A 26,020-nucleotide genomic window follows, 5' to 3' on the forward strand; every position below is an offset into this window, starting at 1 on the left:
GAAATGCAGAAAAGAGCGTACTGAAAGTAATTTTTTATGAGGATATTTAAATAGAAACTTATAAAGAAAACAAACTCCCGATAACGTCTGCATGACTCCTGCCGACTTTACCACTAACATGAAGTTAGTTTTGTCATAGCAATTGATAGTTAGTTATTTATCGAAATCCCCCAAAAAAAATTAACTAGAACTTGGTTATGTTAATAAATTGACAATTTTTTTTCTGCAGGGTATGTTTGGGGATTTGTGCATATGAATACATACATATATAGTATCTCATAGAACGCACCGTGGCGCTGCGCCGTTGAGATACTCAATCACTTAACCGTGTAGATATTTACTCATTTGCTCGCTCATTCACTCACTGACACGCCAAGCTGGGGCAGCCAGAGACTCCAGTGGAGCAATCAAGATTCAGTCAGTTTCAAGAAGCGTTGCGTTGTGTTGTAAGAATATTAAGAAATGTGCAAGCAAATAAAATTACTCATTAGATAAATGTGAATTGCTGCAATGATAATGGGGGAAAAGTGAATAAAAAATGCAATAATTGAATGATATGTATGTAAAAAACGTGAATTAAATTAATGATTTCAATTGAATTAATTGAAGTCCAAATCGGCTATAGAGCAAACAAAAGCTTGAATAATTTGTGATTTCTTTCTTCGTAAGCGTATGTGTGTATACATGAGTATGTATGCATGTGTTTGGGTGCGCGTTTGGAATTGAAGTACTTGAAGAAAATCTTTCCTAGCTGCCTACTTGCTGTTGGGATACACTTTTGGGTGGCGGCAACGACGACGACGACGACGACGACGACGGCAACAACGACGAAGCTAAAGCGCTTGCAACTTATTGTAACTGTTGTTGTTTTTTTGTTGCGCTTGGATTCTCTGGAGTAGTATAAGCAAAAAATGTGTATGTGCCAGAAAGTGAAACGAAAACGGGAACACGCCTTTTAAAGCCAGCCAGCGAAGCCATCAGCCACCAACACGAGCCACAAGTCACCAGCTAGTAGCTAAGCCAGGCGTAGCAGCGCAGAACCGATAACTGCCAAGTACAATACCTAGTACATACTACATACATACGTTATAACAAAAGCGAGGAAAAGGAATTTCAAGCGCAGCCTTAAATGGTAGGTTAGCCTAGAAAAGTTACTTGCGAAAGTCGTTTAGCTGCGACATTCAAATCACTAATAGAATAAGTAATATTTAGTTAGTTATTTAAGCTAGTACTATATGTGTACGCATAGAAATTATGGATGTATAGTAAGTAAATTAGGGTCGTCCGAAAATTCACATTACGATCAGCTTTTTTTGAAATTTTCTTGCTGTCTCCCCAAGAACGAGAAATATCGAAAATAAAGAAACCCGTATTTTTTTATTTTTAAATCGGGCAATATATAATAAAAAAATACATTTTTTCATTGGATTGCTGTAGAATCGTTAAAAATAAATATTTTTTGGTGGAATAAGTATATTTTCCTTCAGAAATCTTCAAAAAAATTAAATTATGTTGCATATTTAACCTTAAAATTGTACTAACTATTTTTTAATAACGCGCGAGATGTACTTAAGCGCTTACAAATTCATAAAATAACAAAGTTTTTATAAAAAAAATTATAAAATTATCGGTTTTGAAAAAGTAGTAAAGCTTTAACTTTTAATATGCATCATACCTTCAGGTTTTGAAAATCTCTGCAGAGAAATATTCGTATTCAATCAAAACAAATTAGTTTTGAGCGGTGCTATAGCAATTCTAAAAAAAAAAAATTATGTTTTCCCCATGCGAAATATCTCGAAAACTTCGAAGCTCAAAAAAACGAGTCTCCTTATTTTCTGGGAGGCAACTGGGAAACAAATTCTGGACCACCCTAATGTACATACATAAAACGTAAGTATATACATTTGTTTTGTTCATATTTCTATTTCTAATTAGTTTGAGTTATGCAAATAACGGTTTCATTGTTTTTGTAGCACATTAAGTGAGTCAGAGTAGCGAGGTTTTGCAGTTATTTGCATACAAATTTGCAAACAACAAAACCAAAATCAGAAAATTTACTAATTAAAGTACCAGGCAATATAAGCTTTGACCTTTATATGCCCAGTGCGAAGAATACTCGGCTACAGATGCTATCCTTAATGCCTTTAAGATACCAAAATAAGCATCTATGTATAGAAGTAGAATATAAAAAAAAGATTTCATTTATGTAGGCTAGGGTGCTGCACAAAAAAAAGTTGCGCTTTTTTCAACGGAATTATAAAACATGTCATATTTTAAGACTTCCGCTATAATATTTGGGGAAAATATGAAGAATTACATGAGCTGGGCCGATTTGAAAATACTTCTAAAAAGTGCTATAAAGCAGATCAAAAGTGAGTTGCCAGGGAACGAAATGGAAGAGGTCAAATTTAGAATTAAACATTGCATTAGAACCAGGGACTACATAGTAGAATGAAGATTCCGACCTCCGCGGTCGTTATGCTTATCAAACAATTCCTACTGGGTGCGTTGATAACGAACGGATAACCAGAAAGCACTTGTTAAAAGCTGAGATGCTTTCCCGGTGCTTCAGAGATAGCCTCATTTTCATGAACTGATTCAGACTTATCTAAGCATGTACGCCATCCGTAGAACTAGTCGAACATATAGATAGCAAAAGACCTTAATCGAGAGGCAATCAATATCTCAGTCAACTGTCGTCGACGAATATCTCGATTTGTCTCATGAGACTCGAATTACTTTAGCTCAAGTCTGTTCTAAAATAAATCGTTCCCTGTAATAAGCTTGACAAGAAGTCGGCCCATTACTCCAAGGGCGTCGCCAGGTAGGGACAGCTGCCAGTAATCGGAATTGGCTGTAGGGTAGCTTGGAAAGATGAATACTTCTCTGCATGGCACCTTTTCTCCTATCAACTTTTTACGTGCTAATGAAATTTTAACGAATAAGACTTAAGGCAAAAGGCAAAGATAAAAAAGTAAAAACGAAAGCAAAGGGCAAAGAATGTAGATGAAGAAAATAATAAACATAAAGCTAAAAATAAAGATACATATTAAGAAAAAGATGAGGATGAGAATGCCGATAAAATTAAAGTTAGAGGAAGAAAGAGGAAGAAATATAAAGATAATGAAATTTTCGGGATTCTCGGGACTAAATCAGCATTTTCAAGACTGTTTCGGGACTATTTTGGAATTTTCGTTATATTTATCGACAAAAAACCGATTTCGTTATCAATATATTTATTTTTATCGATGTAATAGTCAATATTCTTATTGACATTACATTTATCGATATAAAAAAACGATGTTAAAAACATACCAAGTATGTATTTATGAACATATTTATCGATATTGTTATTTATGTATTTATGAACATAATTATCGATACTGTTATCGATACAATAATCGGGTTTGTTATCGATACTTTTATCGTTTTCATTATAGATACTTTTGCTGATTTCTTTATCGATTTTGGCATCGGTATTTTTATCCATTTTGTTATCGTTTCTTTCGATATTTTATCGATTATGTTATCAATATTTTTAACGATTTTGTTGTCGATATTTTATCGATTATGTTATCGATATTTTACAGATTTTGTTATCGATATTGTATCGATTATTTTTTCGATATTTTTATCGATATTAGAACGAAAAGGGTAGAGATAGGGATAAATATAGAAAAAAGATAAAATATTACCTTAAGCTTATGAGATTTTATTAAGTAGCCTATGTATGCATATGTATGTACATAAGGATGGTTTAAAATAAGAAAAGTCGTAATCATAATGCTGTAACCCCCAAGGATTGTGATATATCGAAAAAATTTACCCCTATTTTAAAATTTTAATTCAAAAAATATTTAGAGGTCGCTCAAAGCGCTCAAAGTTTTCCATGTATTTTCGTAGAAAAGGTATGGAATTCTTGAAAAGCAATATTTTCGATCTGAAAACTGTGGCTCTCTCTTCAGGTGACTTCCAGTAACAATACTCAATTGTTTATTTAACCATTTTGTAATATTAAAGATTTTTGGACCCCCCTAATGTACATACCTATATTTATTATGAGACAAACTAGATACATATGTAACATAGGTTTCACTTCTCCAAAGCTAGTCTTTTTTTTTTGGTATATTAACCTTTGCTCCTGGCTACGCCCTCGGCCCATTTCATCCATTTGTCTAAGTTTTATTATTTTCCATTATCTACATTCTGGCAAATATTATTTCATTGCATTCTGGGCCCAGCCCTTGTATCCTATTATATTTTAAATTATTCCTTCCCCGGAAAAGCATTTCATGCATCAGCTGTCGCCAATGGCATTTTATTATCATTCCGGGAAATTTCCGGAAAATTCTACCCAAATATCGGCAAAAAATGTTGTTTTCTCCAATTTGCAAATTTTATGGATGCTTTTCTTTTCTTTTCTTGATAAACAGAGAGCTGTAACTATTTGCGTGTGACTCTGTGATGCTGGGAGTGTGTGTGTGTGTGTGTCTGTATACGTGAATGCGTTTGTATACCTCCACACTCTAGGTCAATATCCTTTGACCCAGTTCGAACAATGTTTTTCCGCATCCGAATGCTGTTTTCACGCCGTTTCTCAACTTACTATCTAAATTTAAGTCTATATGTATGTAAGTAGATTCGCCACAACCGATGTCAAATTTTGTGGTTATACGTTGCACATTTTCGAGTAATTTCATGTCACTAAATATTTTATGACATCAAATTATTTGCGCTCAAATTACAAAACCATTAGTTGTTCGTGTCTAATAAATCAAAATTACCGTCCATTGCATGTTTTCGCCTTCGTCGTCACAGGACATTGGCTTGCATACGAGTGTCTGTATATATCTATTGTGTGTGTGTGTGTGTGTGTGTAGTATGTAAATAAGTATTTAAACAAGCAGCTGTTTGACTGCGCTTCGACGCAATCCTCATCGTCGTCAGTAGCCTGGCCAGTCAATTTGGCTGCCTGCCCGTCTGCAAGCAAAACAAACAACGCTGCAAAGTATGCTACAGTTATTTGCCTACTCCATTTTTTATTCAACTATCTATTTACCAATCTGACAAGCTGTTTGACTGACATTTACGCTAACTGAATGCCTAGCAGAATAGCTGACTGTCTATCTGGCTATTTGTCCATTCCGTCGTGTCTTCTGAATGGTTATTCTTATCAAAACATGCACAGCGCCATCTGTACACACAAATACAGTTTGCAACTCTATACTACTACTCTCAGTCTCTTTTGACGCTACATGGATTTTTGGTTTTTACTTTATTCATGGCTCTTTCTCTCTCCCGCTCTTGCGCTCTCATTTGCTTTAACACTCGCGCGCCTTGTTGTATGCCACCTTTGACGTTCAATACCGCCAGAGCCACCACCGCCGCGCTAGCGAAATTGTTCGTGCAAATGTCCACTTGATTCTAGCGTAGCGTAGAAAATCATGTTGCCTACAATTTGTTGTCACTTTTATATGTTGGCTCGTGTCCCATTGTCTGTCGTGTGTTGTCGTAGCACATTTTTGGGAGTTGTCCCATTGATGATGCCTCGCATTTGTTAGCCTAGCTCATATGTTTTTTGTTGTCTTTTAAGTGGTTGTTTCTGCTTTAGTTGCAGTTTCCTTTTTTTTTATCAAAGAACACCTAACCTACCTTCTGCTTGATTTGAGTATGTTTGCGCAGGTTGTACGCACGACAAATATGTGCATATATCTACACTACGTTATTTGTATGTTCCCTATAAGTATGCTTGTATTATACATAGTATATGTAACTTAAGCGCCTTATTGTATGCTACGTTGGCAGAAATCCTTTCTGATGGAAAAAGCAACTGATCTAAAGGTGTGCTGAAGTTATTATTTTTATGTGTTCTTAATCTTCGTATCGGTTGTAGGCTTACTAAGTTTGTGTGTATAGGTTTAAAGTACTTCATATATACAATAGTCCACTTAAATGCATATACACACATACGTATATATGTACATACGTACAGATTTTCAGCTACATACATACATATATGAATTTAGCTGAATATTTGTATATTAGGGTGCATCACTATCTATACAAAAAAAAAATCGGTACTGGTTTTCTATCGATATTATAAAATGTATTATATTTTAATACTTCCATCAAAATATTTCTGAATGTATTAAGATTTGCGTGAGCTATACGAATTTGGAAATACATATTTATCTCAAAAATCCAGTTTTTATAAATGAAATTAGTTTTTAAGTAAGGCTGTGCGATTATTCTATTACTTGAGCAAGTTGGTTAATCAATTATTCGGTTAATCAATTACTCGAGTAATCAAGATTTTGATTACCCAAAACGATGATTAATCGAGTTACTTGAAATATGATTACTCAAAAAAAATAATTTTGCTCGTAATAGAGTTTGCTTTGGAAAATGCTTATTTTCTTTTTTACATTCTGTGTATGAAAAAAATTTTTTGTTTTAATTTTTGAAAACAGAAACGTTGTTTTCAAAGTATCAAGGAACTTTAACTACTTTATACATATGTAAAGACTTGAAATGTTGATTACTCATTTTAATCGAAATGTTGATTAATCATAAAGCATTTTACTCAAATATTTTTGTTTTTGGTTAATCAAAAATCTTGATTACTCGAGTAACTGAACTTTTGAGTAATCATAATTTCCTATTAATGGAATAATTGAGTTATTTACTTTATGATTAATTAAAATTTTGAGTAATCAATTAATCGCACAGCCCTATTTTTAAGAAAATTTTTATTTTTCAAAAAAATCACTACAGGTGATACAAGAGCGTGAGGGTCTACATAAAAAATATTTAAAAATTAATTAGTGGAATAAAAATAATGGGATTTTTAGAGGTAGTTTCTAATGGGGGCAGTTCCCGTTTAATGGTAAGTAGGTATGTAAGTGTGGCTGCCACTTCTACGCATAAACATATATGTATGTTTGTATAATAAACATATTTATAAGTAGGTTTACCTTTCTTCTCCACACTTCACTTAAATAAACATTTTTGAGTTGTTGAGTTGTTAATAAAGTGAACTTATTTACAATAGCACGCCTACAAAAACATAGCAACATCAAATGTAAACATTTTTCGGACATACACATACTCCTACACACATGTACTTCAAAATGCCATCAAAAAAAATTCACGCGTGCCACTTTATTATTTTTGGTCGAGTTTGTGTATTTGTATGTTCCTAAAATCTACATATTTATGTCTTTCGGTATGTTAAATATTTAGTTACTTTGTGGCACGCAAACTTTTATTTTTATTAAACACTCATCGCTTCATGAATGCCACAAAGAGTGTGATATAAATATATACATACCTATGTTGTGTTATAGTTTTGTTCTGCAATCATATTTATTTTCGTCCGCCTAATGGGCTAATTACATATTCTCTTGGCGCCTTCTGCGTTGCAGACAGCCTTCATTATCCACAAGGGAAGCCTATAGACACACCCTAAAAGAAAAATATTTTATAATGAATTAAGATTTAGGGAGTTGCAAGCAATTAATTGATTGCCGACAAGAATTTTAGGTGATTCTTAAATTATGCTACAGCGAAAACGGGCACTAAATTTTTAGGAATATATGTATGTATGTATACACGTATGCAACGGTGTATAAGTAGGATTGTATATTTACATATGTATTTAGAAATGAAATGGAATTATATGCACCTAATTCGTTCTTCGAAAAGGGCTTCCTTTAGAGAATACTGCAGTGGTATTGATAACTTGAGTCAAACAGCTATTTAGGCTGGTGAAACTTCACAGAAATGATCAGAGTTCCCTCAAGAGGTCTGATATCTCCTTCGCGCAGATAAGGGTTGAGGCTCTACTGACGAAAAGAGAAAGATAATGGTTACACATTTTCCTGACGCGATAGAAAAGGGAGGGGAATACGAAAACCACAACTTCAATTCTGTGTCTTACGATGCCAAAAGATATGCAATTGAATCCTTTCATAGCTGCGGAATAAACATTTAGAGCTGCAGTTTTTGTGTCCAGCCGTACGACCTAACCAGACGGGTGGAGCCTCTGTATTTTAGTTCATATCATGGTTCAATCGTAAATGATGTGCGCCTTTCTCACAAAGGTGGATCAAGCAAGCACCAGACCTCTGGCGGAAGTAAGTGCGGTACTGCTGCACTTGTTCCTTCCATTTAACTCGTTTCAAGAGAGACAATGCCCATTTTGACTGATGCGGATCGTAAGGAAAATTGTAAAAATTATTTCTGTATTAGGCGGCCTTGGCTATATGCCACTTTGAAGTTTTCTTAACTTTCTTTTCTTCTGTTTTAAATTACATTACGAAAATTGCGAATACATACATACGTTTATCGCGCGGTAGGAAGCCTTGGGTTTTTTCCGTACCAATAGTTATCAGAACTAATGTTGGTCCCACGGACTATGCGCTCCAAAATACTGGAAACACGCCTTCTGCCTTCCATCACATTATGTCTCTAGTTTCTTATTTTTGATCAGGTGCCATTCGGGTAGCTTGATGTACCTTTTTATTCTAAGACCTAAAGACATCCATTCTTCAAGCGTCAGCGAATTCGATCGGCTTCATGCCGTTGTCGTTTCGAGCGCTTCCCCTTTAAATAAATTTGATCAGCTTAATCAATACTATCTCGTCTATTATTTGTTTAAACTTGCTAATCCAACTAATTGCTTTATCTTTACTTTCAGGTTTGAAGCCTATTTACTAACTTCCGCACTGCAACATCAACAATCAACAAACGCACATCAACTAAGTAGTTACTAGTCATTATGGGTAAGGATCAAGAATTTCTGGACGCCGCGCGCAATGGCAACATCAGCTACATCGAAAAGGTGCTCAATCAACGCGCCAAACGCGCCGGTCCATTGGCCAGCTTGCGTCGTGGACCCGGCGTCAATATACAAGACAGCGGCGGCTACTCAGCGCTGCATCACGCCTGCCTAAATGGCCACAGTGATATAGTGCGATTGCTGCTCAACAATGAAGCTTCGCCGAATTTACCGGATTCACGCGGCTCATCACCACTACATTTAGCCGCTTGGGCAGGTCATCAGGAAATAGTGAAAATGCTGCTGAGCCATCCATACAAGCCAGCGCAGCCAAATTTGCAAGTGAGTACAAACGTATATACAAATGCGTTAGTAGATGTTTTCTGAAGCACTTTCTCTCTTCTCTTCAGACCATCGAGAATGAGACGCCATTACACTGCGCCGCGCAGCACGGTCACACGGGTGCTCTGGCGGTGTTGTTGGCACACAATGCCGATCCAAATATGCGCAATTCACGCGGCGAAACGCCTCTCGACTTGGCAGCGCAATATGGTCGACTGCAAGCGGTGCAGATGCTAATACGTGCGCACCCCGAACTCATCGCGCACTACAGCGTAGCAGCGATTGAGGGTGTGTCCAACAGTGGAGGTGGTGGTGGTGGTGTGGGACAGCAACGTCCAAAGTCGCGCCATTCATCACCACTGCCACACTCTGGCTCAGTTTCGACGCCTTCGCCGTCATCGCCATCGGTCACCTCCTCGCCAGCGACACCAACGCGGAACATTTTCCCGCACACCTGCCTCCATGTGGCCAGTCGAAATGGGCATAAGAACGTTGTTGAGGTGCTATTGGCTGCTGGTGTTAGCGTTAATCTGCTTACGCCATCTGGCACGGCGCTGCACGAAGCGGCATTGTGCGGCAAGGAGTCGGTGGTGCGTACGCTGCTTAGGGCAGGCATAGATTTGAATGCAACCGATGCGGAGGGACGCACCGCTTTGGATATACTAAAAGAATTTCCACCGCATGTGACCAAGCATATTATTGCAGTCATAAATAGTGAGTGCACTGACACATCTCAGTATTTTCTCTGAAATCCTTTCTCACAACCACTTTCAGACTTCCGCAATCAAATGGATGTGGACGATAATGATGAGGTGGTGGTATTCCGTCATCAGCACCCACCGCCGCCACCACAGCGTCAAAGCAGCAGTCTGAGTCACTATCAGAAACAGCAACACAACAATCACTATCACTTCAATTCGAACAATCATTTACTTAATCACGCACATTCACTGCAACAGTCTTCCACCTACACCGGCAATAGTGGTGGTGGTGGTTGCGGAAATGGTGGCAGTGCTGGTGGTGGTAATAGTAGTAGTAGTGGTGGTAATAACAGTAAACATCGCTATGGCACAAATTTCAATGGTGGCAAATCACTGGATAGCGGTCTTCAGCCTGACCATTATGGCATCAGCGGACGCGGTGGTGGCTACTACGAAGTGAACTCGCCAGTCCACAGCACCTCCAACAACTCTCAGAAGTATGTTAATAGATTTATTTTAAGATATTCGCTTACTATATGCAACTTTAATTTTGTAATTGTTTGTGTGCATGTTTGATGGATCGTGTTATATTTAATGCATTATTTTTCTATAATACTTTATACAATTATTTTGCTGTGATATTATATTAAATCATAATTCAATATATCATTTTTTGCTTCATTCATTGTTTTACACCAAATTGCATGTTCATTGTATAGCACACATATTTTTACACCCACACACGATTATATGGATGTACATTTTTAACAAAAATAAATTAATTCTATTTTTTACGAATAAATACATGCATGTATGTTATTTCTTAATTTCAAGTCATATGTTAAAAATGTATTAATTATACCTTTCATGAACACAATACCTCTTCATGTTTCATAACTTTGGTCAGATGTTTGTAAGTACCGGAAGAAAAAGGAGAGATATAACCATTAAAATGTATACTTAAATGATTAGAACGTCGAGCTAAATCGATTTAGGCATGTCCGTCTGTTTGTACGCAATCTAGTCCCTCAGTGTTTGATATATCCGACTGAAATTTGGTAAGAGCAGAAAAAATTGGACTGTATACATAGCTCACATACAACTGATTGCTCAGATATGAGAGTTTTTGGTATAACTCATCCATTAATAAAGCTAGAAAGCTGATTTTTCAGACAAGGGGTTTTACTTTAAAACTCCTTAATTTTTTTAAATAATCATACAAAGACCACTCAGAAAATCGTCAAGATCAGTGCTGATTGTTCAGATACAAGACAAGAAGAAGAGGTAGACGAGTGGAGTGTTGTCTTCTGAATTTATGGAAAATTATTTTTATTTTCCATAAGCAAAAGTAAAAGTCGGCCGCTGCACAGTGCTGTGTCTCCATATAAAAAGTGGGCAAAAATAGAATAATGGACGGATTTGAGTAAAAATTCGTTTCTTGGTGGATTAGAGTACGGAGATTTCAAAAATCAATTTTTTTTTACCTAGCTCTTACATTTTTCATGGAAACTGAGATTGAAACTGCAAAATTTGATATTCAGAAGTAGTTCCAATACTGAGTAGTTATTTTATTATTTATACAGGGCGTTTTCCTAATAATATTAAAGACTTCAAGGCTTCATTCTATGGCTTAATTCATGGCAAATAAGATTCCCTGTCACACGCTTAAAAAATTTGATTCATTCAAGACGACATTAAATACTCAAAAGACAAATATAATTTTGTTTTCCTTTTTATTAGTTACTTCGCACGAACAAGAGTTGTTGCAAAATACTGAATCAAAAATTATTTGTTTTATCTAACGCCGTTTATTGTTGGATGACAAATCAATTAACCTGGAAAAAATATTTATTTTTTAATAACTTATATGGCTTGTCGAAAAGATATAAGACCGTCATATCGCAAAATAGGTAATCGAGTAAATTAATTAATTCAGACCAGCCTTTTGCAAAATAATACTGTAAAAAGTTGTCAATGTAAATTAAAATGCCATTTACTGATCTAAACTCGAATTTATTTTTAAAGGCTATTGAATGTTTTTGGAAGACATATTAGATAATTTTTTGTTACCTCAGAGGGACTAGCGCAATGATGAACATAAACTCATCCGTTAATTTGTCGTCACCAAAATTTTGCTTATAGCGGCTATGCCCCGAACTTCCATCCATGCCCCACTTACAAACCAAAGAAGCTTTGGTTATGTCACCATTATCTGGGCTTAGTTCTAAAATACTTTGCGTTGTTTTCAGCAATAATGATTTCAGATCAACTTCGGCTGAATATTCAGTCGATTTAATCGTTGGCAGCAAAGTTTGTTTTTTTTGTTTGCAATGCGTTTAAGCTCGGTATACAATCTTTATGCAACCGGTTTATTTTTGCACGTAAACTATTATATTTACGATCTGATAAGTTCAGATCTATGTATAGTGCGAGTGAATCAGATATGGGCAAACCTTCGGTACTACTTTCAGAACATTCAACTTTGCTTGCTTTTTTCATTTTTTTCAGAGCATACTCGAGCTCTTCGATGGAATAGTTTTTCAACAAATGCTCTACCCTTCGATTTTTTGTTCTCCGTGAAGCTTCGCAATATTCTTCTTTAGAAGGTCTTCCCCGTTCAGCACATTTATCCTTATTTCCATTGGAATCCGGAAGGGAAAGGAATGTCCAATTTAGCCATTTAGAATATGTTTTTTCAAAAGCGCTTCTTTTGCGGCCACTATAATTCCACTTATTTTTCATCTCACTATTAAAAAGTTTTATTTTTTGATTCAAAAGTGCTTTGTCGCATTTAGCGTGTATTAATTTGTCTTCAAAAAATGCAGATAATGCAGACACTCTATCTGATGGACGAGTAGAAATCCAGATATCAGCTAAAATTGAGTTTTTTATAATTGAATTCATATTAATATTAGTTTTTTCAGTATTTTACGCTTCACTACACAGCACAGAACACTACCGCGTGTGTCTACAGTAATAAACTTTACTATTTTTAAAGAATGTTTTGGCATTTAAGTAATGGAAAATACTGTGGTAACTGTAATCAGTGAAATTTTTTTTTTGCAAAAGTTTATTTTATAACCTTAAAAAAAACGATTTTCTTCGAAAAGCGCAATGAGTCTGCAGACTTTTTTTTTTATTTCAAAGAAAAATGCCCCTTATTTCAAATAAAAGAATAAAAAAAAAACATACTTTTACATATTTTTTTTTATCCCTTTGTAAACTTAGGAATTTTTTAAATTTTCTGCAACAAATTTTAGGGTGTAGCAAATAGGCCATTCCAGCCAGAAAACTCAATATTTTTTAAAAAGCTCTATAGAGTGGTTTCCTTACAGATTTTCTAATTAGAAAAATTGTGTCTTAAGATAAAGTATGATAAATTGTATTTTTAGCAATTTTTTTTTTAAAGACTCCAGCTAAAGGCATTTTCATAAAAGAAAAAATATATAAAAAACACACAACTTTAAGAGGTTTTTGTGAGAACCTTATGAGATAAAAACAAAAACTAAGTCCAGATCCTTAATCTAGGATAAATTTCCTTTCCAACGATACCAAACACGTTGACATACGTGACAACAATTTTTTTGATTTTTGCCCGCTCATACAGCACTGTACGCTGTGGTGTAGTGGTAAGCAGTGCGCGCTTCCACTTCACAACGCCTGGGTTCAATCCCTGGTCAAAGCAACATCGCAAAAAATATAGAAAAAAGGTTTTTTCTTAACAGCGGTCACCCCTCGGCAGGCAATGGCAAACCTCCGAGTGTATTTCTGCCATGAAAAACAGCTTCTCATAAAAATACAATCACCGTTCGGAGTCGGCGTAAAAGTGTAGGTCCTTCTGCTTTGTGTGACCACATCAAGGCGCACAGCACAAATCGGAGGAGAAGCTCGGCCAAACACTAACATATGTGTAAGCGCCAATCTATATATAAGCAAAAGTACGATTATAAAATTAAATATATTTCTTTGATAAACACACCAAAGGTTCCATATCGGATGGTATCCATCATTCAAAAGAGGAGGCATCGAAACTATCTCTCCTTCTCTCTCTAGTTTAGATAACAAACCGGTTGTAGATACCAGAGCTTTCAACTAGAGAAATAACCATAATGAAGATAATAAATTTGTTTTTTTTTTTTTTAAATAAAATACGCAACGTTATCCTCTTCAGGATAACGGGGCCGTTGAATAAAAATTAAGCAATTGCTTTTTCTTAAAACTTCAGACTTATTACTTAAATTTATTTGAATAAACCGACTAAAAGGTCTGAAATTTTAAGAAAAAGCAATTGCTTCGTTTTCATTCATATGGCCCAATAACATCTTCATGAAGATTTGGCATCGCAAGGTTGCCCTACACTAATGGCACTGAACGTCCAATAAGACTATAACCATTTCTTGCTCTACAGCCATATACTATCAGTAAGGAGTTAAAAGCAGGGGAGTGGCGCCTTAGACGAACCCATTAGGGGAGCTTGTAGAAAGTTACAACTCGAAGAAATTTAAACAAGCTATAGACATACATACATATGGCAGTTATACTAACGCGTCACTGCATATTGAAAGCTTACATGAAGACTTGGAATTGGAATTAGCTCGGTCGACATCTGTTGCTACTGCCGATACGCTGACCAAACCCTGCTTCTGAAATGTTAATATTGTCGCCAGAAGAAGACAACCATATCTGGGGGAGCCGTGCCGGATGCTAGGCACATTCAATCTCTGTCGACTCTGAAACTGCAGGATTTCATTAGGCTTTTGAGCTAAACGAGGTCTTGTGATTTATTTTTACGGCGCAATCGATTCAAAGTTACACTACACACGCTCCATAAAATGTATATATCTAAGCAATAATTTGAGTGCTTATGGCATCAATTAGCTTCCTAGTCCTAGTACACACCTTAAGTTATCAGGAAGCGCCTGCAGGCTGAAGCCAAGGTTACCTGTTTAGTACAGAGTACTTAGGAGCTTTTCTTTAATAATAAGTGATGCCTAGCCCTCCACCATGTTTGGATAGAGGCACTACCAATATACTTTAATAGACATATGTATGTATGTACATTAGATCGTACCGGGAAAAGAAGTTGGCCATACATTCTGAGTATAAAAGTTTATTTTCAAAGCAATTTCGAAGAAAAAAAATTTGGCCGCACGTAGTGGTTGGGTTTTTATATATTGGTCAATAAGACAACTTTTTTGTTCCAAAATTGTTTGACCTCAAGTACCCTGTTCTAGTGCACGATAGACCTGAGGTCGCAGTGCTTATCCTCTAGCCCCGTTCTAGTACTTAGCCATCAAATATCAGTTCCAACAACCCTAACATAGCAACCTAATGTCAGTAAATCAAATCGATCAATCAAGTATTTCGATTCGATTTTTTTTGCCGAACGCAGGAGTCGCCTTTTTACATTTTTGTGATGTCTTCGGCATTTACAGTCGGATCCCAAAGTATGATATATTGATCGCCTTTTTACACTTTTCGTCATATCTTCGGCATTCACAGTCGGATATATTAATGTTTTTGTCTCTAGGAGACAACTTTTAGTTCCAAATATCATTGGCCTCACGTACCCTGTTCCAGTACTTGCCCACCAGATCTCAGTTCTTATCACCCTAACGCTCCATCCTAATGTCAGTAAATTAAATATCACCAAAAGTTATTCAACTTGTGCTGAGGAATTATTTTCATTATTCCAGTAGTTATTGAAAAAAAAATATCTTTTTGCCGAATGTAAGTCTCACCGAAAATTTAAAAAGGCGACCCCATGTTCGGCCAAAAAAAAGCTTCCATACGACATATGTATGTATGTTGGACGATTTTTTTATATGGAGAAAATAAGCAACACCTTCAGCAAGAAGAAAATTTCCAAAAATCAACGGTATATGCCGGTTACTCCAAACTTTACACTTTATAACACTGCCATTTAATGGACTACAAAACTGCATACTCAGAACATTTCTACGAAATCAAATTAAAAAGCTCGAAATTTTAATGAAACTTTGTAAATTTTTTTTAAGAAAACACTTTATTTTTATGTGAGTGTATTGATCAGGCATCGTAAAACAAAGCCCGGTCATTTTCCTCCCTCCCGCTAGTCTTAAAGCTGCCTTCGAGAGGTGTATATATTCATAAATTTCCCCCTATTCACGCTTTAAAGCGTCAAAACCCCGCCGTTCGGATACGGCATAGAACTATAGGTTCCTCTATTTGTAGAAGCGAAGAAACCCGGCTTAAGTCTGCCAAGGTTGTATGCGCCAATCAAGAAGTAGAAGAAGTTACCACATGGATGACATTAATCTTGATTTCTCAAATAAACATTGTTCCCTCTTCGAAAAACGGTTAATTCTACACGTCATCTTAATTCTTAGTACATAGTTCCATCTGGAAGATTCTAGCAAAGTAAAGTAGTTGGAATAATTTTGGACCCAGTGGTACAGATGGTAGTGCCATTCAATTGTTCTGTCTCTTCCCCATTTCTTTCTACGAGGAAATTACACCTGTAGAACCTTTTTTTCAGTTCACTCTTCTTGATGACTATCAATATCTTTGGTTCGACGAATTAATTTATTAATTTTCATTTATTAGCATCATACCAAAAAAAATCCATACATATCACCGGCACGAAAATTTCTTGCATGTTAATCTGCTTCAATAAGTGCATAAAACTAAATTGTAAATGGACGAAAAATTTCACAAAAATACTTAATATTTTATAAAACTTAAATATATTACTTTTACTTATTTTTACAAATCTTTTACCACCTTTCACTACTTTACGACACACTTCACTTCGTGCACTTGACGTTTGTGTGTAGTGAAATGGGTGTGAGTCCATCATCGTCGATGAGTAGTTTTGAGCCAGTTTCGGTGTCACCACGTTCACGATCTTCAACGGGTAAGTGCGACATTTTGCTAATTCCTCTTTCGTTTTTTTTTATAATTCTGCTGTTCTATTAGGCGGCATAGTGGCTTTAACCGCCAACAATCCCATGCATATGAGTACTTTTGCGCCCGGCGCGCCACCCAAAAAACCACCGCGACGCAATCTATCCGTTTCACCTACCCACTCAGGGCAGCAATTTAGTTACACCTCACCAAATCATCAGCAACACCAACAACAGCAATCTGCGCGCATGCGTCAGCAACATCATAGCCCATCGACAGAGATTCCTTATAGCGGCGGACATCAAAGTCATGGCAGTGTGGGTGGCATGAGTTTCGATGAGACGACACAGTTGCGTGATCGACAGAGAGGCGATCGCTTATATGCGAGTAGTAGAGAGAGTGCACGCTCGGCGACGGGCGCACTGCTGACATCGAGTTCAAGTAAGCGATTTTTATTATTGTTCTAAAATTGTTAATGGCTATATATTTGCTGGATCCACTTCATCATTTAGATGATATGTTGGAGCGCATGAATTATAGCAGCGAAGAGCCTGCCGATTCCGCAGATGGCGTTGCTACCTCAAACTCAATGAAGCGGCCATTGAACAAGTCACGTGACGTAAGCACCGATATTATAAATTGCGAGAATCCGACATTGAAGTCGTATAATCCAAATCGGAAGCTGAAGAGGAATCGCAACAGTTGGTAAGTAGCGAGTAACTCGATAATGAAGGATGGATATGTCTCACTTATGTTTCCACTTCTGTTACTCTTTCAGTTCTCTTAGCATCAGCGACACCAAGGAGAACAAGAATGGTGTCAAACCGCAGACGCCGCTAAGCCCGACCAACTATCAGCAACCGCCAACACCCGATCATCCACCACCCTCTTCCAGTCATGCCGAACGCACCATACACGAGCGCATACGTCCGCTCAGCATGGAGTATAAGCGACGCTCGGCGCTTATGCAACTGCAACAACAAGAACAACAGCAGCAGCAAAAACATAGTAAAAGCATGATCGATTCAAGCACCTCGCCTGCCAAAAATTGGCAAACTGCGCTAATACCCACACCCACATTCGATTACCCCGTTGGCAGTCTATCGCCAAAACAAAGCGCCAATGCCTCACCGACAACAACAGTGTCTAACGCGCGACGCAGTGGCGCTGGCATACGGGGTTCCTCGGGTTCGCTGAGCTCCAGCGTTTCACTTTCAGATCAAAGCATATCCACCGATTGTGTTGAGGAATTTGTCGGCGATGCACCCTTTGCGGGCCTTTTCAAGGGTTCGAGTGTTAATTTACGACATGAAAAGCGTACAATGGGCAATCATAAGCTCAGTGTACCACCACCGTCTGCGCGTCGTGTATCCGCCTCGGCGACGGAAGATGAACAACAACAGAAGCAACAACGAACCCGACCACCTATACCGAACAAACCCATTTTACCTGATTGTACCAAAATGCTCAAACCTTTGCCAATAGGCGCTAAAGATAACAAAGCAGCAGTTGGTCAAGCGAGTTGTGATGAAGCAGAAAAGGTGGCGGATAATACTAGTCGCTTAAGTCAAAACGTGAGTATCTGTCTGGAGGGAGAGAATGGAAACGGAAATGACAATGATGGCGATATTGCTAAAAACAGCGCTAACAATAACGGTAATGATAATGAGGATATCGATGCTGCTCTTTCCACAATTACTGCAGCCACCACACAAAGCAGCGGTATACTGAGTCCTTTTAACGCTGAAGAGGCGCGTAAGAAGATCTCAGAGATTATCGAATCCTTCGGTAGCGGCATATTAAATTCTACTTTGACACCGACAAATGACATCGAGCTGGAGTTCGATGAAACTATTGAGCCCATGGAACGGCGAGAACTAGCAGTGCGGCTAAGAAACGCTGGATTGCTGCATTTGGAACGTATGCTCTTCGAAAATGGCTATGACAACTTCAAGTTTTTGGTAAGTTTGTGTTGAGTGATCAAGAAAAGAAAGGTTTACAAAAGAAAACTGCCTGGTAACTGGATTGCGGATCCTTTACGATGTTCGCGAGAACTCCTGCTATTACGGTCCTACATATCTGACCCATGTGAGGATTAGCGCATTGACGTTAAATCCTTTTTCTTCGTCCGTAACCATTCTAACCCACTTCCCTTTCCCTTCATATTTAATCTGGTTCAATCGAACAGGGATTAAATCGCAAACATATTTTGTAGTAGGCCCGTTGAGGCTTTGTGGAAATATGCGGCTAGTGTGAGGTCTAATGATAGGCCATGACCAAACCGAAATATCATATAAGGTTGGAGCCCAAGCAGAGGTACACCGTAGCCTCATCGGTTCTCTGAAATACCACGACAAATGGTAACTGCTAAGCTAAAGAAAAATTCCTTGTGCCGGAAAAGAAATTTTACAAACGGCAAATGTCAGTTCCGATGCTAAAACCGTAGCCTCGAAAAGTCTACACAGCTAAAGAGAAAGTGTTGTGCTGTCACCAACTTATTGTCCTCTAAGCAGCTGGAACGGCAAGGAAGGATTTGGTACAATATTAAGTCTCGTGGCATGAAAACCCATCGGATAGGACGGAGAACTGCGATTTTGAGAATCCAAGAAGATCCCATGACCGCGTGAGGTCCGTCTTCGTCCGTGCACTAAGCAGGGACAAGCCCCAACTGTCTAATGGTAGTCCATAAGTTACCAAAGATACCACCACGTTTCATGGCCATACGCGGCGCAGTTTCCTGCGAGACCTATATACGTTCAACTAGGAAGTAATCAGTCGCAACCGAAAGCGAGGTCAGGCATTAAGCTTCTGACCCAGATCACACCGTGAGCGAGCGCTTGACTATCAGAGTAGATCTTTATATCCCTTTTCAACGTTACGCTCATTGGTGTAAGTCTAGAGAAGAAGTCATACATGTTGTTAGAGTTAAAGTCGAAATTTCCAAGAATACTTAAGTATCGAGGGTCGCCTAAGCACTCCGTATCTCTAAGTCTGACCACAGCCCTTACCCAGCGATTCACTGATTCGAATAAAGGCGACTTCTTCTCCAGTTTTCTAACTAGTGTAGTCTTCTCTATTGCCTCCCGCCAGACGAAGACTCCATAGGGGCTTGCTTATGGTTTCATGTATCCAAGAAGTAGCCTTTCCTAATGCCCCCCTACAACAGTAAAGATCCACTGACGTCGTCTTTGCTCTTTATTAGGCTTCCACAACAGCTTCGCATCTAGAACCAATCCCAGATACTTACTTAGCTCTATCAGAAATCGCCAATAAAATGCTTAGTCACCAGGTTCAAGTACCCTTGAATCAAATCATAAAGGGTATTCAGAAATATACATCTCGCTAAAAGTGCAACGTCATCCATGAAGGCAATCACTTGGCAGCCGCGATTCCTCTTAGAGGTCAGTTGCGACCGCAATCCAAATCAGAGATGAGAGAACGCTGCCCTGTGGTGTGTCCTTGTTTACCCTACGCCACCATCCAGGTGGCACTGCCCTACTCCGCAGCAACATCTCTGTCACAGGGCATGTGATGAATAAGGCGATCTCGATAAATTCGGTCAATCAGTCTTTCCAGAGTTTTAAGCACATTGGTATGGATTCCCGGGGAGATATGTGAGATCTTTTGCCGGTCTTTGATATAAACGTCACCCTGACCACTCTTCAAGCCCTGAAGGTGATAGCCCTAAACCTGACAGAAGACTCACCCTCACTTCCGGTTATACTCTTAACTAGCGAACTTTTTCGTACTTAATAACTTTAAGGTGAACGAAGCTTACGAAAATCTATTACTACAAACTTGTCTAGAAAAGAAAATCCGTTCAATTTTGGCAAATGAAGTCTAAAGAAAGAAACACTCATAGAATGCTACCGCTTCAAAATAAAAATCTTTCGTTTTCAGAATGGCGTTTTTGAGCCAAGCGACACCCAACTCATGGATCTGCCAACACCAGATGCAAATAAATTGATTTCATTTGTACGAACACTGCCCAAAGTAGAGTTTCAACCACAAATTATTGCAACAAATAACACAAGAGATACTAAGGCCGTTAAGAATGGCGATGCAGGAGCAGAGAAAAAAGGTGTGGCAACGTTAAGTGAATGGCTGCAAAGTATAAGCCTGCCTGAATACATCGAATCTTTCAGGTACTACGTCCTCACATACATCTGAGATTTCAAAAACATTACATTTCCTCCACTATTTAGCAAACATTTATACAACACCATCGATAGTGTATGCGGCGTTTGGGATGTTGAGTTGCAGACTGTTTTGGAGATCAATAAGTTGGGGCATCGGCGACGCATACTACAATCGGTAGCCTATATAAGGCAAATACGTGAGCCAAATAAAAGTGGTGAGACAGATAACCACGAAATAACGAAATTAGAACCACCGGCGAATGGCGAATGTGGCAACAAAGAGCCACAACAACCGAAACCGGCACAGCATGCGCAGCCACAGCAAAGAACATCAATTACGGGTTATAGAAAAAATCGGTAAGAGTAGGTTTTGATAAGTATTGCAAAAACCTTGCACGGATTGCATATATGATCCGGTTTTCTAATGGGAAAGCTTGCGATCCGTACACCGTCCAAGGGTTTGACAAGACTTAGTGAATCACCCCATTAAGTTTTTTAAAAGGTCTAACTTTTCGAATCTCTTTATCTCTCCTATGAATCTCCCATTAGTCCCGCTCCGCAACCGCCAACTGAAAAACCACAGCAACAACAGTTACAAATACGTGCACCATCCGAACTACTACTGGGACTACCAGCAAATTTACGCACAAAATGGCGACATTCGGCGAATGTTTTACTCAACGAGCAAATCAAATACGAAGTTTATGTGAGTATATCTCGAACTGTTGTATTTATTTAGGAACCTATGTATTTATTTTTCTTCCTTAATTTCTTAGAAAGTTCTTTTAATTTCTTAGAGTTAAAAGATGTTCTAAGCCAATTTTTTATAAAAACTCATAATTTGACATGGAAAGCAATCAAAAATGCATTGTTTCCAAGAGGATTAACGTGCTTATTTTATTTCTTCCCGTTTAAATATATTCAATGAAAGATAAATTTGTTAAGTCCAAAAGAGGCACAGAAAAATTGATAGTCTCAAAATAAATACGAAATTTTTTTAATTAGCATCGAGTCCTCCTGATTCGTATGGAGTTTACTTAGCTTTAAGCACGCAAAAAGTTCACAGTTTCCCAAAATACTTAAAGAAAATGGCTATTAAAAATTTGCGTCTCTTGTAAAATTATTAAAATGGACTTAGCAACTTTTCACTGTGAGCTGTTGATATATTATTTTAAAAAAATCTTTTCATTTAATTTTAAGGGACTTGTTTAGCTTATTTATTTTTCTTATACTAGTATTTAGATTATATATTTGGAAAAAGAAAATATTTTTGTTATTTCGTTTAATTTTTAGTAGCTTCTTTTATTTTTTTCCTTTTTTCAATTTTGTCTTTTCTTTTGTCAACTTACTATTCTTTTAATTTTTACATTGTATTATTTTAAAGAAATATATGTATTTTTTATAATTTTATTTTATTTTTGGGATGTTTTTTACTTTTTTTAATTTTAAAAAGAAAAATTTTTATATTATTTGTTTCAATCTTATTTTAATAATATTTTTTTTTAACTAATTTTCTTTTAATTTTTATTATTTTGAATAGAAATGTTAATTTTTTAGATTATGTTCAATTTTTTAAATTTCATTGTCTGTTAATTTTTAGATTTTGTTTTGAGTGGAAGTATTTTTTATGTCATTTAATTTTTAGAAATTTTAGTTTTATTTTATGTTTTTATTTTTATTTTTTTTTTGAATTTTCTTAAGTTTTTATTGTTTTAAAAAGAAAAACTCTGGGGAGTTGGAAGACAATTGCCCGACTCGCCCTGTTAGGGTGGGAACTCGTCTGAGTTTGATTTTTTATTAAATTTTGCTCTTTGCTCCCAATTTTCCTAAATTATTTTTAATTTCTTACAGTACCTGGGCTCAACGGTTGTGAAGGAGTTACGTGGCACCGAATCGACACGTAAATCGATACAAAAACTCAAACGTGATGACACTGCCGAACAGCAGAAAAAAAACAATCGCTCTGGCAATTTGTATAAGAAAAAACCAGCACAAGTTTGCTTAGCTATATCGCATTTAGGCGTGGAGTTTATTGATGTCAATAGTAAGGTGAGTAAGTACTTATAAGAATTACAAATGTCCGAATAGGAATGTAGAAGGATGAACCTCTTAAGTAAATACGTACTCGGATATATCCTTACATAAGTATGTATGTTTGTGAGTGGAGCTGAACTCATTGGCGATAAAAATTCTAGTCAACACATCTTTAGCTCCCAACTTTTCGCCTCGGAGTGCTTCCGGTTCACTATTTCCAAACTATTTCCAAAGCCCAGTGGTCTTTACGGCCTTCACTGAAGACCATCGGTCTGTATGCATTAAGGTTTGCGCTTTTTAAGAATCTGTACTTCTGAGGTGCTTAAGGCCTGCTTTGGGAAGACGCTAGTTTGAGGTTCTTTGAGCTTCCCTGCTTTGCTTCCATTTCCGAATTTCGGCAGATGTGCCCTTGGTTTACTCTGCCAGCTGCTTCTAGTGCTCCTTTTTGTTAGAGAGAGTAGTGTGAGAAGAAAACTCATCCCAGCCAGAAGCATGGAGAAATTAGAATGCCAGCTCCCACGTCTATGGCCCAAGAGCTAGGATATCTGTGTCAATGGTAAATTACCTAAGCATATTTCAGGCAGAAGGTTCCGTCTATATGCTGAGACTTAATTCCCTTGAAATTCCCTTGACAACTGCGATTGATCCTGAGCCGTAATTTGGCAATGGGTTCAAATACGATCAAAGAAGCTCAAAAATCAAAAGAGAAAAACGAGGAAACTGCACTAGCGGTAATAAATGGAACTACGCCAAGCAAAATTCTTATTGGGGATAGTCAATCTCCTTAAGGAGAAATTAAGAATTTTCACAAGCATCTTACAAGACACTCTAGACTGAACGGTCACTGGCACAAATTAGGCATTCAGACAAACGATCGCTGCGGCTTATGTGATTCCAGTCGAATGTGATGCCATTTAGATGAGACAAGAGAAAATCAAGGGCTTATGTGGTATCAGTATGAATAGTAACTTCAAAAGTTCATCTCATCGAGGTCCATGTTTAAATAGACGAGGAAATTATGCTCCGAATTTTCTTATCAAGCCATATAAAATTAATTACATATTTCATCTATTAGGGAAGGATAGGGTGGAAACTCGAGGTATTGTACTGTACTGTTATTTTTCATACTATTCTCGTATATTTTAGCACACAATTTGTGAACATGAAATACAGAATATCAACTGCGCCTGTCAGGATTCTGATGATTTAAGACATTTTGCTTACATCACCAAGGAGCTGGATATACACTACTGCCATGTTTTCAGTGTGGAGAGTACGGTAAGTACAAAGCTCAAATCAAGAGCTTACCTCTTTCTTTGGAAATTTTTTTTTTTTAATACTAATTTAACCCTAGAAATCTAAACCTCGTAAATTTTAGTTAATTTTTGTGTTAGCTCTCGGTATGGGTAAAATTTGCATTAACAAAGCAAAAAAATTTTATCTGTCTTCTTGTGTATACAAATGAACATTTCCCTTCTAGTTCACTGCTATTTAGAGTCCATTTTGGGACCAGTTCAGGATTATTTCGGGATCATTTTAGAACCGTTGCGGTGCATGTTCACGACCATTTCGAAGCTAGTTCACGACAATTTGAGAACCATTTCGAGACTAATTTGGGATCATTGCGGGCCTAGTTCAGGGCCATTTCGGGACTATTTCAGCTACATTTCGGAACTAGTTTGGGACCTGTTCAGGATCATTTCGGCACTGATTCTCACACCTTTTTTTATTATCGGAAAATACAAATAGCTGTTTTGGAATAACTGTACTAAAAATATAATACATACTTTTCTGAACTTTTTTCAAATTGCCGTTATTCTATGATTTTTATTTTTTCGATTAAAGATAATCGTTATTTTATTCTTATTTTTTCGATACATTTTTGGTCGATGCTTTTGGTTTTTATTTTTTCAATCATTTGCGAACCGTTTGTTATAGATGAAATTTTTTAGATTATAAAAGATTTTAACAGTCATAAACACGCAGTCTCAATTAAAACGGTTCAAAATTGTCAAAAAGAATAAAAATCCCATATAACGATTTTTTTTATCGCAAAAAATAGAAATCGCAAAATAACTATTAAATTTGACTGAAAAAATCCAAATTTTTCGATTAGTCTTGATAGAAAAAATAAACAAAATTACGATTTTGCAATGATCTAAAAATAAAAAATTATTTTCGGTCCCCGATTTTTTTTTATATGAAATTTCAATAAATAATCCCTAAAACAATTTCATGAATTTCATCCCGTACAGGACTTGGCCACCGATATCATACTGACGCTTGGCCAAGCCTTTGAGGTTGCCTACCAGCTGGCTTTACGTGATGGCATTACACAAACCTCGGCAGCAGCCTTGAGCGGTAACTCACTACTAAGTGGACCCAGCAGCGGTGAAGCAGTGACAGCAGAATAAATGAAAAGGCCAAAACAGGCATAGAATGAAAAAATAATAACAACAAAAACAAAGAGTGTTAAATTATTTAGCTCAAACGAAAGTTGTGTGTAAAAAAAAATTATATAAACAAAAAAGCAACAGCACAAATTAAATCTTCATAATCGCTATTTAGCAAAATTCTGAAATATAGAATTAAGTAAAACAATGTTATAGTGCAGAAATTGCATAGTATTTATTACAATGAAAAAGTGTTGTTCAAAACCAAAAATAAAAAAGAAGCATGCAGAGAATTCTTAATTCACATTTTAAAGCTTTAAATACTTAAATGAAAGGCATTTTAATAAATTTTAATTTTATTTATTAAAGGTTTTAGCAAATTTTGCATTGTTTTTAATGCTTGTAATTTAGTGTTAAAATTTTAAATGCAATTTTATTTTTTTTTTTTTTACATATAAACGATTTTAGCTGAATACACATTTCCGTTCCAACATCAAAAGTATGTATTGCATTTGCATTGGTCATGCTTTTTTCATAAAATGGCTGAATTTATAAAACAAACTAAAAATATACACCAATGAATTGTATGCTATATAAATTAAATTTTTACTAATATCAGTATGTAATTTTTATATTAAGGAAAACTGAAAAATTATTTAAAATTAATATTGCTTCCTATAATAATGAACTTTCATCAAAACGTTATAATCAAATTACTCTTAAAAATAAAGTGCTAAATTAAAACTT

General features: G+C 36.7%; 1 protein-coding gene across 1 annotated transcript; it reads left to right on the top strand.

Moving 5' to 3' along the window:
- Positions 1 to 434: 434 nt before the first annotated feature.
- LOC118742818 (ankyrin repeat and SAM domain-containing protein 1A-like) lies at positions 435 to 25,653 on the top strand. The gene is made up of 14 exons (XM_036475198.1): positions 435 to 1,132; positions 8,699 to 9,121; positions 9,190 to 9,835; positions 9,896 to 10,319; positions 16,638 to 16,717; positions 16,780 to 17,148; positions 17,220 to 17,412; positions 17,486 to 18,668; positions 20,608 to 20,852; positions 20,913 to 21,203; positions 21,396 to 21,552; positions 22,698 to 22,895; positions 24,027 to 24,158; positions 25,136 to 25,653. Exons 2-14 carry the CDS (start codon positions 8,780 to 8,782, stop codon positions 25,292 to 25,294), a joined length of 4,419 nt encoding a protein of 1,472 aa, XP_036331091.1. The 5' UTR covers positions 435 to 1,132; positions 8,699 to 8,779; the 3' UTR covers positions 25,295 to 25,653.
- The last annotated feature ends 367 nt before the right edge of the window (positions 25,654 to 26,020 follow it).

This window comes from Rhagoletis pomonella, unplaced genomic scaffold (genome assembly GCF_013731165.1).
Source record: "Rhagoletis pomonella isolate Grant_MI unplaced genomic scaffold, Rhpom_1.0 Rhpom_scaffold_00001, whole genome shotgun sequence".
Lineage (NCBI taxonomy): Eukaryota > Metazoa > Arthropoda > Insecta > Diptera > Tephritidae > Rhagoletis > Rhagoletis pomonella.

What these genes read in the sequence shown, in the direction of transcription:
- LOC118742818 (XM_036475198.1), top strand. Translation starts at nt 8,780, where the DNA reads ATGGGTAAGGATCAAGAATTTCTGGACGCCGCGCGCAATGGCAACATC. An exon ending in AAATCAAATACGAAGTTTAT is followed by an intron (nt 21,553 to 22,697) that starts GTGAGTATATCT and finishes AATTTCTTACAG; the next exon opens with TACCTGGGCTCAACGGTTGT. An exon ending in TTATTGATGTCAATAGTAAG is followed by an intron (nt 22,896 to 24,026) that starts GTGAGTAAGTAC and finishes CGTATATTTTAG; the next exon opens with CACACAATTTGTGAACATGA.